The sequence below is a fragment of the Ammodytes marinus genome (genome assembly GCF_949987685.1).
Source record: "Ammodytes marinus genome assembly, chromosome: 2".
In the NCBI taxonomy this organism is placed as follows: Eukaryota; Metazoa; Chordata; class Actinopteri; order Uranoscopiformes; family Ammodytidae; genus Ammodytes; species Ammodytes marinus.
In genome coordinates, this window is record NC_137231.1 from 5,079,621 (window position 1) to 5,098,571 (window position 18,951).

At 40.7% G+C, this 18,951-nt stretch overlaps 2 protein-coding genes across 2 annotated transcripts; both read left to right on the forward strand.

Annotated features, from left to right (window-relative positions):
• The first annotated feature begins 1,560 nt into the window (after positions 1-1,560).
• Positions 1,561-9,282, forward strand: vamp8 (vesicle-associated membrane protein 8 (endobrevin)). Its single transcript, XM_080051943.1, has 3 exons — positions 1,561-1,733; positions 5,311-5,478; positions 7,234-9,282. The coding sequence occupies exons 1-3, from the start codon at positions 1,719-1,721 to the stop codon at positions 7,423-7,425; spliced, it is 375 nt and encodes a 124-aa protein (XP_079908069.1). The 5' UTR covers positions 1,561-1,718; the 3' UTR covers positions 7,426-9,282.
• A 2,625-nt stretch (positions 9,283-11,907) lies between these two features.
• On the forward strand, positions 11,908-13,630 carry LOC307263592 (vesicle-associated membrane protein 8-like). The gene is made up of 2 exons (XM_080044782.1): positions 11,908-12,069; positions 13,306-13,630. The coding sequence occupies exons 1-2, from the start codon at positions 11,944-11,946 to the stop codon at positions 13,495-13,497; spliced, it is 318 nt and encodes a 105-aa protein (XP_079900908.1). The 5' UTR covers positions 11,908-11,943; the 3' UTR covers positions 13,498-13,630.
• The last annotated feature ends 5,321 nt before the right edge of the window (positions 13,631-18,951 follow it).

Sequence of the window (18,951 nt, forward strand, 5' to 3'; positions counted from 1 at the left end):
TTCTCACCCCTGCCTTCCCAGACGGACTAGAAACCGGTTGGTCCAGGCTGCTGCTTGCTGGCTGGGTGGGACTCCTTTTAGGGTGACATCAGAGAAGGAGGAGCCACTCCAAGTCAGCTGAGAAAGACCAATGTCAACAGTGCTGGAGTTCAATTTCCCTGACTTTGATTCATTAAGAAAATGAACAGCGATGACCCATAATAATAATCCCACATTCTTAATGCTATTGGTTCCAAATGTGGATAATTTTTTTAACCTGAAACAAAATCGTTACATAATCTTGGGATCTGTTATAAAAATGCTGATGTAGAGATACTGAGTTATTGTGTTAAGGAATGAGTTGGGTGGGTGCCGCCATCAGCCATGCAGAACATGATGACAAGTGACTCAACTGAGTTACTAATGATATTTTCCAGTGATGGATGGTTACCCTTTTTTGGCCTGAGAGTGCATGATAAACCAGATGGGGGCGGTGGCAGCTGCTGATTTGGAGTCAGGGAGAACATGACAACATGTACTTGAATTATAATCATTGGGAACACTGCTGGATGAATTCTCTCTATAGATAGAATACTAAATATGCCATTATAACGTTAGGGTCCTTATTGATTCTTAATTCTGACTTCCTGTTTTGTTTTACCATACAGCATGTAGGCTTAATAAACCTGACTGACCTAAAAGCTGTCATCTTAAGTGTCAGGGTTATATAATACACTTCCTGTTACCAATTTTGTTGTTTGTGACGAATACTTTGTGGTGAAAGATTAGCAATGATTTGTTATTTTAAAACAAATTGTGATTGTTTTGATTATTGATAGTAGATCTGTGTTTGCAATAGACTCAATGTTTATTAGCCTATGTTGTGTTATTATGTTTCAGTCTTTAGACGCATAGGCAGCATATGATTGGAACACCTTTGTATGACGCCAGTCTGAGAAGAAATTTGACCATGTCAAGTGGTTGTATTTTATAACAAAGGAAATTGAATGGAAAAACCTTCAAAGTAAAAGCATAAAATGGCATGGTGCAACGTGGATAAAGAGCTGACAAAATGCTTCAAGTCATCACATTTAAATTATGAAGTGAAAATAACTATTTTTAGGCCTACTTTCAGGCCTATATGCTATGTAAAGTATTGCTATTCTTAATGTTTTTATTATTATTCGGTTATCTGTTGGCATTGTTACAAAAAATGTAGGCAAACTTCATTTGTTAAAATGTATTTGACCTAATGTGGTTTTCAGTAGGCCTACGCTTGGCTATATTTTGACTTTGTAGTTAAATTTCCATATTTTTGGATACAGTTCATTAGGCTTCAAACTTGGTAATTATTGGTAGCCCATTTAATTTTACTTTGTGGGGCAGTTGGATAACTGGGCCTAATGTAGGATACAGTGCTACTTTACTCAAAACAAAGTTCCAAAGTAGGATAACCTACGTGCTTTATTTTACTGTTTCAATATGGATGTGACATTTTGCGTGTAGGTGAGTATGGTCCACTTGACGCTTGAAGCGAAGGAATTCAAGTTTGAAGGAGAAGAAAACAACCAGGAAGTTAAACAGAGGAGGGAACGTAGCCTATTCGCTCTGGTCGAGAATCAGACGCTCAAGTCTTTCAAAGTGTTTTTTGTAAACGTTTTTTAAAATAAGTCTACAGCGTCAACCGTGAGGACAGAGTATCCAGCGGGCTGCGGTCAAAGAGCATTGTCTCCAACAAGATGGACTATGATCCGGTAGGTGATAATAATAATAGGTGAAGCTCGAGTTTGGTTGTTTGGACAAAGCCTCTCCGCCGTCACCGCGTTTACGTCATATAGGCTACACGACCTGGCAACAGGTGTATTTCCGCATACAAGAAGTTACATTTAACTGTTATCGGCCTACTAAGTGTGGAAAATTGGATACAATTGTAAGAACAGTTACTTTTTTACTGTTGATAGAAGATGTCACAGAGTAGCCAAGCATATTCTAACAAAATGGCCTGTTTTTACACCCGCTGCTGGACCCAAAAGGTCACAAGGTGAAAATACTGTTTTAATTGAGTTCAGATAAGTCAGACGGGTAACATGAACACTACCACTATTTTATCTCAACAGGTTTTTCGAAATGCTTCACTTCTTCCTCCGCTTGTCGGTTGAGCCTCTGTGGCCAAACTCAACATAAAGATGTGGCAATTTAACGCTAGCCCCCCCCCCCCCCTAGCTTCTGATAGAGCTGAACGCGTGGAACATGACATTATTCTTTGCCTGGAAAATAATTGCCTCCCTCTCTAAAGCCCTCCTTATCAGCTCGACAGAGATATTATCTAGCCTATAGCCTACTCTGTTTTTTTCATCTTTTTTTTGATAGCTTTGTCAGCTTGTGCTCAGTCAGTGCTGGCTGACTTCAGATTTGTTAGCCCCAGTTTGTGCCTCCCCTGTTTGTGTGATAGGTTGGTGTAATGCTGCTAACACACATTTGGTTTTAACAAAACTGTTAAGAGAAGCAGTTTGTCTTGTCATTCAATGAAGCATTGCCTCGTGGGCATAATTCACAATGCAAAAGAGTCCAGTGTAAACGTAGTTCGAAACAGCTCATCTTTATCAAATGGCTGAATTTGTTCACCCATCATGGCACAAGGGCCCTGAACGCCTCCTAAATCTTGAAGTTCTGAGTGTTATTAATTCCACCCAATGTGTGACCACCAAATGCATAATTGCAAGAGATTATACAAACCCCCATTCATTGCTTTTTTTCTTTTCTTCATCTCATATCTCCCTCACATTTTCAGTCATATCAGTTAAACAGCCGTAAGCCTAATAAGTATCTGCAGGAGGAATTGACATGAAACAGTTGTTTCCGTTGCTAAACTGCAAAAAAAAACAGTGATTGACCTTTCTGCTATATTTTGAAGATCAGGTCAAACATCTGGTCTGGTGATACATTCACTGGGGAGAGCTAAACCATCAACCAGTTCTGTCCTCCAGCCTGCAGCATGTGTTAGTGTTTGGAAAAGAAAAAATCTCGCTGCCCTTCTTGTGTCTGCATGTGGTGCATTCAAAGCTTGCTGTGTGTGTGTGTGTGTGTGTGTGTGTGCACTCGCAGATTCTTTCACATTTGACTATAGATTAGGGCGCCAGCGGTGAGAATCGTTTTGCGTTTACAGCCGCCAGGTCAAAGATTTGAACTGGGAAGATTTGATTTATCATGTTTAATATTCGAGAGAGCACTTCCTTAACATCATCCTTACGCCTCGCATGCCGGCTGCATACAGTATTTGCAATGAATGCACCTTATCTGTCAGGCTTTTGTTAAAGTTGTTATTGAGTTAACCTGGAAGACTGAAGTCACTTCCACACACATGGAACACATGTAAGGGCCAGTTCCTCCCACAAGGTTCACAACAGTTATAGGAAAAATGTAATAGAACACTTAACGTAACTGTCTATGCATGGATGCCTTGTACTGGGCATGTTTGTCTGTTCCCCCTCCTCTCTGGTAATGTTGATACTTGATAGCGTTCAGCCATTCAGAAGGCCTCACTCGACTGCTAGCACCGGGACAGGAAACAGAAGAAGAGAATATACCTGGTCAATTAAATGAACGTAGGGTAAAATAGGACTTCCAGCTTTTTGCTTTTTGATAAAGTTTACTTCCATCATGTAAAAAAAGAAGCCAAAAGGTCATACAGAAAACAACAATGTTACAAAAAATAGAAAAAACGCAATCAGACCTACGTATATATGATCGATGTACTGTATTTATGAAATGTATAAATCCATGTATGGTATAGGCTAGTTGACTCGATCAAATTATACATCTGAATTCATTCTTATATACAAATTAATTTGTAAGACATTATCAGATGATACATATACCCTCTTTACCAGCTTGTTGTGTAGTTGATGTATTTGCATTGTATATTGTGTATGTATTGTTGTTTTTGTTTCTCGACATCATTGCAATTGAGGGTCACCCCTCAATGATAAATGGAGTATAAATAAAGGTTAAATAAAATAAATAAATATAGCCTATACTATATATGTGATATACCTAGCAATAAAGAAGTGAGGAAGATATGTTGTAAAGAAGGAAGAAAAGAGTTGAGAGAGAGAGAGAGAGGCAGAGAGAGAGAGAGAGAGGCGGCGGGTGACACAGCAAAGCCTGCTCTGTTTCCTAGAGACCGTTTCAGTCACAGTGTCTGCTGCTGGCTCTGGGGACATGGAGGTCACCGTACACACACACACACACACACACACACACACGCCACACTGCATAGAACATGTCCTGCTTTCAAATCCCACCTACGACTGTGTAACGATCACAGCTTATATTCCTGTTGAGTGCAGACACGCTGCAGCGGGCGTTCCCTCGCATGTTTAAAGAAAAATGATTATTATTTGACAGACAGCCGGCTGTGCTGTCACAAATAGCAGCCCAAGGACCTTATAGATGGCTCTCTTGTTATTGTCCATAAGCCTTCATTGACTTACGCTGGTGTCAAACAAATACATGCAGCCACTTGGGTTCGGGAGGAGAAAATTATGATTTATTTAGGATATAATAGTGTGAAAGGCCTATGGTAGAATGGTGTATAAAGGACTACATTAAAAGATGATACTGTTTTGGCCATCCTGAGCACACATGCTTGTGGTGTAGTGGTTAGAGCACCCCCCTAATTCTAAAGTCTAACGTATTTAAAATGGCTTTAAAAAAATAAACTACAAACTTTTTTCTATTCTACATACATAAATAAAAAGAGTCCAGTTAGGGGGCGTTCCTGTGGCCTAGTGGATAGAGCGCGTACCATATTGGCTCCGGCCTTCGTTGCAGTGGTCGCAGGTTCGTATCCGACCCGTGGACCTTTACTGCATGTCATCCCCCCTCTCTCTCTGTCTCCCCATTTCAACTCTGTACTATCTAATAAAGCTTGAAAATGCCCAAAAATTATCTTAAAAAAAAATGCAGCAGGCATACAATTGTGACACACTTTTACTTATTTATTTCATCATAAAATTGCGCCTTGATCTTGCCTCTTGCTTTTATACCCGTCGCATCCCCGTTTGTTTTCATATGGAGGCTCCTTAGATGTGGCGTCACTTCAGGTGCGCACTGGATTATGGGTCAGAATCAGCCAAATAGCATGCTGTTTTCAACACTAAAAATCTCGCCCTGATGTAGTAGACATCCGGGTATTTCTAACAATTCTAAATCGGGACATCCAAAATCTTTTTTTCTACCATACTAAATAGTAGATAGTATGGGTATTGGAATGCAGGGATTGTTCCTTAGCTGGTTTTCTTTACTGAACTTGTGTTTTGTTGGTGCCAGGAGCGGGGAGGAGTGGAGGAGGAGCCGGAGCAGAAGGACAAGGTGCAGACCTTGAAGGAACAGGTCGATGGAGTGAAGAACATCATGACACACAATGTGGACCGGATCCTGGCCCGAGGAGAGAGACTGGATGACCTCATGGACAAGTCTGAGGACCTTCAAGCAGGGGTCAGTTCCTACCACACCACTTTATCCTTTCACGTTGTGTGAGTGGGGAGAGATGCAGCTTATAGTCCCCCTAGGTTTCTTTGCTGTAAGACAGAGACTCGCCACAATATAAGTAAAAGCCATCTTATCTTCAAGATATTACAGATGAATGTGACTAAATATGAGGTTGTTCTTGCTCTGACCTCATCTTTGAGCTAGTTAGACCCTCTTTATGGTAGACATTTTGATTTTTGTATGGTTAGGAAAGGCCCAGGTGGAACTGATAACATTAGTGATGGAGGTGCCACCAGAAGGCCAAATTGAGTCAGTCATCATTAGGAAAGCTAGGAACCTCCTGATGGGCAACCAAATGGAATGCAGTCATTATTAATCAAGTCATCAAGTACAACAGTGCTTCCTATGTTCTGACATGTCAAAATGTCTGCCATGTAAAAAGGCATCTTTCATTGGGAATGAAGTGACCCCTTTGATGAAATGTACTGAACCTTTAATTCTTGTTTTATAGTCCAGAAAATGTTGTGTTTTTGTACTTTTCAGTATACATATGGAATCAGTGTATTCACTTTCTGGAGCACCCTGTACACCCTGCTGCTTTCTAACACAGCTCGCATTTTTTTCCTCACAACACATTTTGACTTGTCATTGCTGTTCGAAGCACAGCAGTATCTGATGACATGGAGAATGGCTGCGTTTCCATTGAGCTGTGTGCAGTAGGCCGCGCCAGTGAGCCTAGTGTGCACCAAGCCATGAGTAAACAAAGGAGCCATTATTAAAGACACACGATCGAGGAATCCACGTACCATGTGAAGGAGACTTAAAAATCTCTCCATCAACACAAAAAGTAGCCATTGTAACTTACTACTTGACTTATTGTTTATGTGATGGTAGCATCTTTCAAATGACTCTGTGGAATGATATTTGAATAGACATATTTTTACTCATTTATTTCATCATAACATTGCACTTTGATCTTGCCTCTTGTTTTTATATACGTCGCTTCCCTGGTCGTTTTCATATGGAGGCTCCGGTGAGGTGACGTCACTTAAAGAGCACCTATGCTTTTTCAACTTTTATGACCTATAAACATTGTTATAATGATTTATAGTCATGTTTAACCATACTAAAGTGTCAAATGATGACTTACTTGCATTTAGACGTATTCCCTGCTGACCGTTTGGGGTGGCTATGCAGAGCTAAACACTAGGCCAGCCGGTCGCTTGTTTTCAAATTTCCGGGATTTATCTACGTAGATCAATCCGGATTTTCCATGTATGGTAATGCTGCAACGTGCTCAGGCACGTTCCTGCCATGCCCCCGCCTGCCTGCTCGAATCTGCCCGCGCGCCCTCAGGAAGGTAACCAATCACAACGGAGTGGGGTTGGCAGGAGAAGGACGAAGCCTAGTGTTGATAGACACTGCTGAATGCACCCAGATGAGAGGAAGAGTTTCCCGAAAATCTACATGGTTTTTTTGTGCTGTGATTCGTGTCAGGTTGCTCTTTAGGAGTCATTAATGAGAAATTAAGACCAGAAAAGTAGAATAATAGGAGATCTTTAAGGTGCGCACTGGATTGTGGGTCAGAATCTCGGCCGGAAGAAGTAGCATCCAGGTCTTTCTAACCATCCTAAATCTGTCCACAAGAATCGGGACATCCTATATCTTTTTTTTCTACCATACTAAATAGTAGATGGTATGGGTATTGGAACGCAGCCTATGTATTAAATACTTACCCGGTCTGCCTTCTCCCCTGCTCAGGCTCAGCACTTCAAGCAGACGTCTCAGAAAGTGGCGCGTACCTACTGGTGGAAGAACGTCAAGCTGGTGGTGGTCATCGTGGTGGTGGTCCTCATCGTGGTGCTCATCATCATCCTGCTGGCCACCGGAGTCATCCCTACCAGTTCACCTCTGCCTCCAGTAGTCAAACCTACCATCAAGCCGCCAAAGTGAACACACTCACAGACACCCATGCACCGAACACACACACACACACACACACACGGAATGTACATACAGACGTGATGAAATGAGAAGCTAACCCTTAACTGTTGCAAAAAAGGTTTGTGTATCATTTCATTATTATGAAGTAGACAAAGTAATATATAGACTCGAGCAAATCACTGTTTGGTGAAACCTTTTTTTTAACTTCTAAGTTACTTTCTACTGGGAACTTTCACGCTCATCTTGGGATTCAAGGACATCATGCTTTGGTTTAAGGAAACTTTAATGACACATTAGCTTTTTGGCATCCTTTCAAAAATGCAATTCTTACCTTAAAAAAAATCTCACTGTGACTGTTCTCAAAGGACGCTGTTTCACCACCAACTGTTGTGATATCCTGGCAAAGAGGAAGTCACTTTAGTGTCTCTGAATGGAGTGAATGAAAGTGGATTTTGTTTGTCTTGAGTGGTATCACCTGTGCACCTTTTACAAAGGACAGTTTGGATGGTTTCAAAGATGGAAAATGCAGTGTCTAAAATAACCTTTTTTTTGTGTTCTTTTCTTTTTTTGGTGCTGACATTGGCACAAACGCACCAAACACAAATCTGTTACAGTTTTAGTTCGCAAAATATTTATAGAAAGGCTCAATCGAGGCTTATTTGAACATATATTGGTGCGACTATTACTTTTTAAAAGTGCTTCCAGTTTATTTGTAAAAGTAATCATTCTACTGACTTTCTATTCAAATAGAATGTGTCCTTATGGGTGTTTCCTTTGTTCAAAGACGTTGTACTTTGTCAATAGGACCCAGGGAAAAATAACTGTTACGCAAAAACAACAAAAATCAATTGTAGGACAAAACTATTAATATAAAAAATATTTTTTTAGTGTGAAACAACTGGCTACCACACTCAACCCTGTGTGTCTTTGGAATGTACGTCATCGACAACATTGTAGATTTGTACGTGTGCTGTGCAGTATGAACTGTCCTCTTTTAACTGATCTTGTTCATGTTTTAACTATAGAAATATCCCAGTTTAAAAGTATAGCTCAGGCTTTTTCATTCAATAAAAAACAACCACCAGGGTGGGCTGTTAAAGGTCTATTCCAACACTTCAAGTGTTAGTGGGGGCTTTTCCAGCCAACCAGCAGAGAGAGAGATCAGTTACAGCCCCTCCATGGCGCCATCTGCTGTGCTCAAGTAAGCAATAGGACTCACAGTTTGGGACTAGATGCTTCTATTCCTAAAGACAACCATTTTTCAGAATACACTTTTTTGAGCTTTGATCGTATGTGTCTCTGCTGTTACACCAGTTCAGCTTCAGGATACGTCCCATTATGAACTGTAAATAGTCAAACCCTTTTCTTACCTATGTGTATATTTGCTGCATCCTTTAACCAATGTGTCAATTTAAGTCCTTTTTTAGAGGCTATTTATTTAACACTTTGTCATTTGAGTTATCTCTCATTAATCAAATATAAATAAATAAAATATTGATCATAAAAAAATAAATGGTACAGTTCTATAGCTTTGCTGTTAATCCTTATGTAGAGGTAAGAATACAATGTCCTTTGCCATTGTGTTTTTCCAACATGGCTCCTGGCTACAGTGATCCTAAGCTCTTTGGAGGTTCACACCAATGTTGGTACTGACCTGATTAATACTGTGTGTGAGACCACAGTCACATTACTGTTCCTGTGGGCTCCGTTTGCAGCAGCAGCACTGTCATTGTGTTAAAGGCCTGTTTTCCCCTTGTTGAATCCTGCTCAGCTGACCTGGGATGTATGTGGATGTTTGATTAGCTGGGTCTTATTCTGATGACATGATTTTAATGGTCTGATATGAAATAAATAGTATTTACATTTGCTCTCGTGTGATGGTTTCCTCTTTTGTTGAAGTGCCACAAGATGGAGACAGAGACAGCCTGATCTAAAGCCTTCACGCAGTAGGTCACAGGCCATGTATTTCATACGCTGCGTTCCAATACCCATACTTCCCTACTATTTAGTATGTTACAGTAACAGTATGCTGTTTAGTAGTTTGGGGCGACTGTGGCTCAGGTGGTTAAGCGGGTTGGCCAACGATCTAAGGGTTGGAGGTTCAATCCCCGCCCGGCCACCTGTGTCATGGTTGTTGTGTCCTTGGGCAAGACACTTCACCCACCTTGCCTTGTGTGAATGTGTATGATTGCTGTATGTTTGAGGTGGTGGTCGGAGGGGCCGTTGGCGCTGAATGGCAGCCATGCTTCCGTCAGTCTGCCCCAGGGCAGCTGTGGCTAATCTCGTAGTTTACCACCACCGGTATGACTGTGTGTGAACGAATTGAACCTGGAACCCTGTAAGCACTTTGAGTCCTAAGGGAATAAAGCGCTATATAAATCCAATCAATTATTATTATTAATAGTATTAAAAATAAATGGAGTATTCGTCTATTTCGTGACATTGCTCAACATAATGAAAAAATCTTCCTTATCTGATTTTTTTTTTCTCTCCTGTAGCCCTAAAACTCTTCTGTACTTTAGTATGTAGTGTAGTAAAAAGAAAAAGTATGTGATTTGGAACACAGGGATAGTTGTTAGCCCTTGGCACATTTTCGCACTTTTAATTTTCTTTTAAATCACAGGTTTAATTTTTTTTTTAAAGCAAAAGTTGAATATGACTGATTTTTTTTAACATTTCTTTATTCAAAGCAGTAAGTCTAAAACTTTCCTTCCACTGCTGTAATGGTGACTATTAAGTTCATCTAGATTTTACGTTGTACTCCAGCGATTAGGAATAGCACTTCGATAAAGTTTGGTTAAGTTGCATGAGACAGATTGAGAAAAGAGCGGTCAAAGCAAAAGCGGGTGAGATGTCCTGACTGTTTGTCCCTAAAATGGGACAGTACCTCCAAAAACACTGCATCCTACACTTCCCACAATGCTTCATTCTGATACACATGTCCTTAGACTGTACTTTCCTGATCAACCTGCTGTCAGGTTATGACTGTTTTGCCTTCTGTAGTTGAAACTTAATGGGAATACCATAGCACATCATAATCAGAGAGTTCAACAACTGCATGCTGGGAATTCCAATTGGATTCACTCAACTACAGTAGGAAAAGAAATTAAGTCCTGGTATATACATTCAAAACAAACAATACGAGAATATTACAAGTGAAAGTGATGGTGGTTGGCGCACACTAAAGGAAGGGTACAAAGTAACAAGACAGCAGTCTACGGTCATGCTAGCCTCTCAGTGTGGCTGCACTTAATGTCTGCATGCTCCCAATGACAATATGAATGTGATGATGTTTAATGCTGTGGAATATTAACTCTGTCCACTATATTAGTCTAGCATGTGAGCATTTAACATCTGCCAACCAATACAACAATGGGAATGTCATAAGCCTTGCAGTGACTTGGTCATAAACCAAAGAAGTGGACAAATGGAAGGTTAAACTGATGTGTGTAAAGTCAGAGGATCAACATATGCATTACAATTCATTTTGTTGGGCATATTAATGTCAGTACAAAAGTTGATGTTGAGGTTATAACAAAAAGTAGCATTGCTGGTAGCATTTGATGGATCAGTAAAGTCTTAAGTCTCCCTCTGGGGACTTTTCCCAAACTGCACAATAGTTGAAGAGATATGTGAATCCAGAGAGAAGCAGTAGACAGACCAACCACAAAAAAGGACAACGACAAAAGGATTGATCCAGGTGGGACATACAGGTGACTAAGAACCACAGCTGGTGTGCTGTCTTTCCTGCTTCTCAAGTTGACTTTGAAGATTCCTTGAAATGGTACCATTACTTCCCCATTGTGTTGAAACTGGTCTGTGAGGGATCAGCCTTAACCAATTGGCTATGGAGAGAATGGCAGGTTCATTTGATTGGACGGGCAGACAGGCAGGATTGTTAGGAAAAAACATCGGATCATTTCATTGGTTAGACTTTTTTTGTTTCACCTAACTAATACAGATGATGTCACCAGTGAAGATGCCCAGTGTTTCAGAAAGTATCCATCTCATGGGTTCTTTAAATGTTTTGGATACTTTGCATGCTCAGCACAAACACAGCAGGAGATACGACAGACATGGTAAGTGAATATACACATTTAGAAAAGGCTGAATGGCTTCAGATACAGACAGAAGAGAATGCTTTATTTTTTATGATCAGATCCAAAATAATTATTTTTCAAACTAAAGAGAGTGTGTCAGTACCTGCCTTTTATTAGAATGTTAGTCTGGTATTTCAACAGAAGCGTGATGACTGCCTGTACAAAGTTGATAAGGACTCATTTAGATAAAAACCAGACTTGGATTCACAGAGTATGTTATATTACTTGTAATACTTCATTATTATCTTATCAATCTGTAGTTCCCCAGGCTGGTTGCTGGTTTGTTCATTTACTCTTTTAGTTTTTTCCACCACTTCAAACTTTCAATAGCATTGCAGTGACTGCATGCACTCTCTTTTATCCTTCAACATTTCTCTCATACTAGGAGCAAGGCGCAGTGGTAGCAGAGCCAGAGTCGCAGGGCAAGATGCAGGCCTTGAAGGCTCAGACCCAAGGAGTCATAGACCAGATGAAGGATAACTTGGAATTGATTTTGGAACGAGAAGCGAAGGCCAGGGACCTCCTCATCAAGGCACAGGACATGGAAAAGGGGGTCAGTCCCTCTGTGTTCATAATCATTCCCTGCGTTCCAAATCACATACTTTCCCACTATTTAGTATGCCAGAAAAAGATTTAGGATGTCCCAATACATGCATGTCAATTGTAGTATGCTGAAAATACATAAATGCCCCACTAACTCCAATAGCATTTTGGAGTTCTCGTCTTTATTCTTGGCATTTCTCGACATAATGAAAAACAAATCTTCCTAATCTGATTTTCTTTTCTCTCCTGTGGCCCTAAAACTCTTCTGTACTTTAGTATGTAGTGTAGTGAAAAGAAAGAGTATGTGATTTGGAACGCAGGGATTGTGTTCACCAGTACAACAAGTTGCTAGGGGTTAATCCCATAGTCAAGACATCGCAGTAAAAATGTATCTGACTAAGCTTGGCCCTTTTTACTTGCTCTGACCTTAAAGGAATATTTAAAAAAATTATTTGTTTAAGCTTGTTTTCTCATTCTCGGGATCAAGGCAAGGCTATAGAAACAATTACTGTTGTGTATTATTGAAAGAGACATGGGCAAAGGTTGCTAATCGCTAAGCTTACCACAAATACTGGTAGTCAATGGGAAGTTTTAGCATCCCTCTGCAGACGATAGACTTAACAACATCACTGAACGGTCCTGTGTGCTTCTTGGGACTGTTATTTATGTAACATTCTCATGCTCATCAGAGGGAATGACACGCGCTTTCTGTACAACCTGTAAATCGACTTTTATCATTTCGGGAAATGTGTCTGCCAGTTATTACGGGAACTACATTACAATACGGAAAGCACCATCTGAAGCTCACAACCTCCCAATGTCTTCGGCAACGTTTGATTGAGACGTTTTGATTGGTCAATCACCATGCTATAGTATATAATAATAATAGCTTGGTTTTATATAGCGCCAATCAAGAAACCCGAGGACACTTTAGAAAAGTACAGGAGGCTGATAAGGAAATAGTAACACAACAAGGGCTGAAAAAGAAAGAAAGAAATACAAAAAAATCACAATAGAAACTGGTGGTTTAATGGGACAAAGTTAACAGAGGCCAAAGGCCTTAGTGACGAGATGGTGCTTAAGAGGTTTTTTGAAACTAAGAGTGGAGGAGGGCGTGAAGAGGCTTGTAGGTTAGGAGGAGCAGTTTGAAGAGGATGAAGCTTGTTATGTTAGAAAAAAGTGGAGCAGTGTGTAATGTGTTGCTCCAGTGTATTGTATTGTCCGGTCTGCCTTCTCCCCTGCTCAGGCTCAGCACTTCAAGCAGACGTCTCAGAAAGTGGCGCGTACCTACTGGTGGAAGAACGTCAAGCTGGTGGTGGTCATCGTGGTGGTGGTCCTCATCGTGGTGCTCATCATCATCCTGCTGGCCACCGGAGTCATCCCTACCAGTTCACCTCTGCCTCCAGTAGTCAAACCTACCATCAAGCCGCCAAACTGAACACACTCACACAGACACCCATGCACCGAACACACACACACACACACACACACACACACACACACACACACACACACACACACACACACACACACACACACACACAGGACAGCAGCATTACTTGCACAATTGTACAAAATGAAGAGGCTAATACAAATGTCATTAATACTTTGGTTTACAGTCATAACATAAGCACTGATTCATTGTCAATCACAGAACTGCATAAATGTACCTTCTCTAACAAACAAAGTTATATTGAAGAAACAACGGTATGAAGAATGGTGCAAGTGCAACAGGCTATTCAAATCAAAGTCAGTTTCTCTCTTTTCTTTTGTTCTCATAGTGAGTTTAGGATTATGCAGAGATGTCTATAGAACATTAAATAAAGTCTGTAATCTAGAACATGGCTTGTGTTTGAGAAGAGGTGAATGCATACAGGTCTGTTGTTGTAATTTAAACAAATACATTTCAAGTCTGTGTTGGAATAATGTTATAAATAATAAAGGAACAATTAATTAAGCTATTAATAGCTAATTTGATTTTAGGCCATCAGAACAGTAAACAGAATAGGCATGGAGGAACCAGGTCTGTGTATTATCCATGCAATAAAAACTAAACAATCTGGATAAAGTGTATCAGTTGAAATTGTGCTTTATATTGATCAAAAATGATTGGATGTCAAAAGGTCGCACTTTGTTTAAATGGCATAATTAGATACTTAATTAGTGTTGTGAGCCTCTTTGTGATGAGAAATTCCTATTCTGTAAATAGTACACAGTATTTAGCAGTACAAATGTCAATGAGTCATTATCAGAGTTAAAGGAACTGATGTTTTGCACACTACATACATTTGTTCTAGAAACAAAAATCACAGCATTGTATAAACCCTATTAGTAGTACATCCCCCTTGAGCTGGAAGGACACCACTTTGTTCATTATCTTTAAATGTGTTGGGGGGGTGGGTGTAGCTCAGTGGGTAGCATGGTCGACCCACAACTGCAGGGTCGGTGGTTCGATCCGCGTCTCCCCGCCACATGTCCAAGTGTCCCTGGGCAAGACACTGAAACCTAAATTGCTCCCGATAGTTAGCTTGCACCCTGCGTGGTAGCTGTTGCTATCGGTGTATGAATGTGTGCTCCAGTTGTAAGTATCTTTGGATAAAAGCATCTGCTAAATGACATGTAATGTACTGTAATGTAATATGCAGCAGAGAGCAAGCAGTTTGTGACTGCTTCAGCTCGGCTCAGAGAAAGTGCTCCTGCTGAATGAAGCAACAGAGGTCGCTGGAGAGTTGATGTAGAGCCCGGAAAGAAAACACAGGCACAGCTTTGGAAAGGCACAAGAGCTCCACACTTGAGCATAATGCTTTTGGGACTGTGATTCGTAAACACACCACCAGGGTCAGCTGATAAGAGATCAGTTTTCAGGTCCCTATGTCTGTTCACACACTTCCAGCCAACCAGCTGAGAGAGATGGATTACAGCCCCTCCATGGTGTCCCCTCTGCTGGGTCCAAGTCAAAAAATATGACCCCGCCGTCACAGCTTGTAGAATGTTTTATTTTCAAAACACGTAGTCATTCAAGTGTGGAGCAAAGATCCAATGTGTCTTCTTAACTCCCACCCCTCTCTCTCTGCTGATACACTACCGGACCAGTTGAGTTTCGAAAAATAATTCCCAATGTCAACTGTGTAACCATTTGTTAACAGCTCTTTATTTAATGTTTTATTCATGCACCTTGTTATTTTTAAACAAACATTGACCAATGAAAGCTGTATGTTATTCCTATGGAAACAGATCATCCAGTCATAGTTATTTTATTTATTTATTTTACAGGGTCCTGGGGTGCATTGGTGCTAATGTCATCGGCTTTTCACACACTCTGACTGAGCTAATTCATGCTGCGTGAGGCCAGGATCATTTTCTGTTCAAACTGGCTCCAGCTGCAGCAGGTTTTTTAAAAGCTCTGCGGATGGTTCCATTTTCTTGAACTGTTTGACTAGGGGGAAAACACTGTAGGGTTCTTTGTCTGATAACTTATTGAATTGTTTTAATGCTGTGGATCTACTATTTACGAAAGGAGTACACTGTTAACGCATTTGCTATTTGTTGAACTGCCACATGATGGAGAAAAAGAGAAAGATAAAGATAAAGACTCCAAGCTTTGAGGAAACAGATCTCAGGGGATTTCCCCCCTGGAGCTCTTCTGGCGGTTCAGATTCAGATCAGCTCTGGGTGCACTGTAGCACATTTTCACTTTCCATTTCAACTCAGTTTACTCAAATGCTGTAGCTACTTCACCGAGAAGGACATTTAAGTTTACACGTATTAAAACCAGGACGTATTTCTTTTGTTAGTCTCAATCAAATATTATTTATTTATATTATTATAATGTTGTCCACTCAATGGCAACACATGTATCCAAATGAGGGGGAACTTTTCCTTTTATGATGTCTTTCGGTATCTTTCAAGATCAAACATTTTATTAGTTTGATCTAAATAAGTGAATACAGGTTACCCACTTAATACATCAAACATGGCCGACTGCATTCAAACCAAATGACTTATAGAAGCACTACTGGGCAAGGCAAAACAGAAAAGCAGGCTGTAAGAGGCTCACCTCTCCCTGTTGACTCAACACCAGTAAACCTTTCTATCCTGTCACAGTGAATGTGCTGTTTGGTCGACCAATGGCGACTAAAATATTAAGTCTTCATCCCCATGACAAAAGGCCTTTGGAACAACAGCCTCTCAGACAAACCCAAACAACAAATTCACTGATAGCCATTTGTTACTGATGGGAAGTCCGCCTGGACTCATTCTGGCCGTAGTCATGTGGATGTGAGTGTGCCATCCATGGACCAGTGTTAGACAATGATGCCAGGGGAGGGTGGTCAGCATACTGAATATGGCCTTTGTTTTGGGCCAGCTTTTTCCCAGAAGAAACCTTTTGTTGTCCGGGTCTCTGACCCCAGTCGCTCTGACCTGATCAAGTCTCATGTTAATGTTGCTAGAATGGTAATCCCAAATCTATGGTAATTATATGTTCACTTTGATGTTAAAATGAACATGAGGTAAAATAGTGGCTGGTGCCGTTAATGCTGTCATATTTGGACCGAAGATGCTGATATTTTATATATTTAATCTTCTTAAAGCTACAGTGTGTAACTCTTTCGTATGAATGCATGCCGGAAACATTCAACCCATTGCCAAATGCGTTGACACAAAGTTGAATAAGCCTATCAGCTCCACGAAACTCTTTCTGTATTTCTCAGTATGGCAGTGTTTATAAACTGGTGTTACAAACTGAGCTACTTTAAAGTGGCTCAGAGGAACTTTCAGTTTGTGTTCATCTAGTGACCCCTTTGGACAAAAGCGGTAGTGTTTTTACGCCACTAGCCGTTGTTGGTGAGCGTACACGGACAAAGGCCTTAAGAACAACTATATAAAAATAACATTCTTTGCACAAATTATCTCGTTTGCCGTTACATGTCATTTATGTGACTGTTTCAGAAACAGTAGCTACTTAAAGAATAATGTACTGCAGGAACTTGATCAGAATTTCTGCAAGTAACCTGATTAAGTCATGTCATCACAATGTGTACAATACACAATGGTCGTGACTCCAACTCACTGATTTTAATACATGTTTCTTCTTAACAGCTTTAGCTTGGGTTAGCTAGCAACCCGTTCAGTATCTAACAGGACCAGGCTTTTTCCTGCTTCCTCTCTAATAAGAGCACATTATCAGCAGTGTAAGATGTATTTCTAGATTAGGTGTATTGGTTCATGCGTCATGAGGTTTCTGTTGACAGATGGGGAGACCCTAGGTGACTTACAGTATGTACAAGGACAACCTTCCCTAGATTTATCGTTTACTGTACCACCATACTAACTAATTCTAAACAATCTTATGTCATAATGCTAGGAAATGTGTCTGGAAAGAAATAAAAGTTTTTGTTTTCATCCTATTTTTATATCCTTTGATACAGATTAGAATGACTAGTACAGCAGTGTGCCAACCGGGTTGTAACTGGTGTTACCTATAAGTAACTTATGCAGCAACTTGTTTTGTATTCTGCATCTCTCAATGATGTCTGGACCTTTTCCATAATCAGAGGGTTTAATGGAGTTTGTCTGACTGAATTGAAAGAATGGAGATCATTTAAGCTGCCACTGTGGTGGTGACGCATGTTGAACTAACAGTGGAGTTGTGTTCTCTGCCTGTCTGCTCCTCATCATAAGTGGGGCAGGGGCACACGCACGCACGCACGCACGCACACACACACACACACACACACACACACACACACACAGCATTTATGTTTAAACAATCACTCAGCTTTAGTAAATGATGAATAACACATGCAGAGACATATGAGCAACTGTAGAGTGTGCCATGTTAGTTGTCTATTTTATTTTGTATGTGTTGTTGTTTGTGTGTTCACTTTTACAGTTGTGTGTTTGCGTTCTAAAACAAGTATTTAAAGAGGACCTATGATACTTTTCCACTTGTATGACCTATAAACGTTGTTATAATGATTTATAGTCATGTTTAACCATACTAGAGTATCAAATAATTACGTACATGCATTTCGACGTATTCCCTGCTGACCGTCTGGGGTGGCTATGCAGAGCACTAAACACTATGGCAGCCGGTCGAGCCGAACTCGTTCAAATTTCCGGATAGTTTCTGTCACGCTCGGGTCGTTTCTGTCATGTTTCCATGTATGGTAATGCTGCCGCTCAGGCAAGCTCCGGCTGCATGCCCCCACCTTCCTGAAAATTTCCCGCTGCTGGAAGGAAGGTAACCAATCACAACGGAGTGGGGTTTGCAGCAGGGGGGGAGGGGCGGAGAAGCTCAAAGCAGTGTGTAGAGAGAGACTGCTGTGCTCGCTAGGGTAAGAGGAAGAGTGTCCCGAAAATCTACATAGTTTTTTGTGATGTGATTCGTGTCAGGTTGCTCTATAGCAGTTTTTAACAAGAAATGAAGACCAGAAAAGTAGTATAATAGGATCTCTTTAAAAAATTTATTTGACATGAGAAAATGCCATGGGTAGGAAATCAAGTACCACAAAGTGCAATGGGGTCAAAATGAATTCACTTTTTAGTGAGTCCCTGTGGGAACATCACATGTATTACATAGATTTCTCAAAAGGGTGGACCAGCCGTCACCTTCTTAATGTCTTTTTGCACAGCTCTTGAGAAGGCAACACCCTTCAGTGATCGAGCAGCACACAGTGTTCTGCACACCACTGAAAAGGCCTGCTAGAAAAATGGACCAGTTGCACGTTCATGAAGACAAAAATGAAGAAGAGGACACTGCCAAGCTGCTCACAACAGACACATCAAAGCATGTGAATGTATTTATGATGCTTCTGTTGGGCAGCTGTTCCCTGTTACCCTGCTGGATGAGGAGATAAGGGGGCTGGCACTGTGGGCTTTGAGTGCTGCT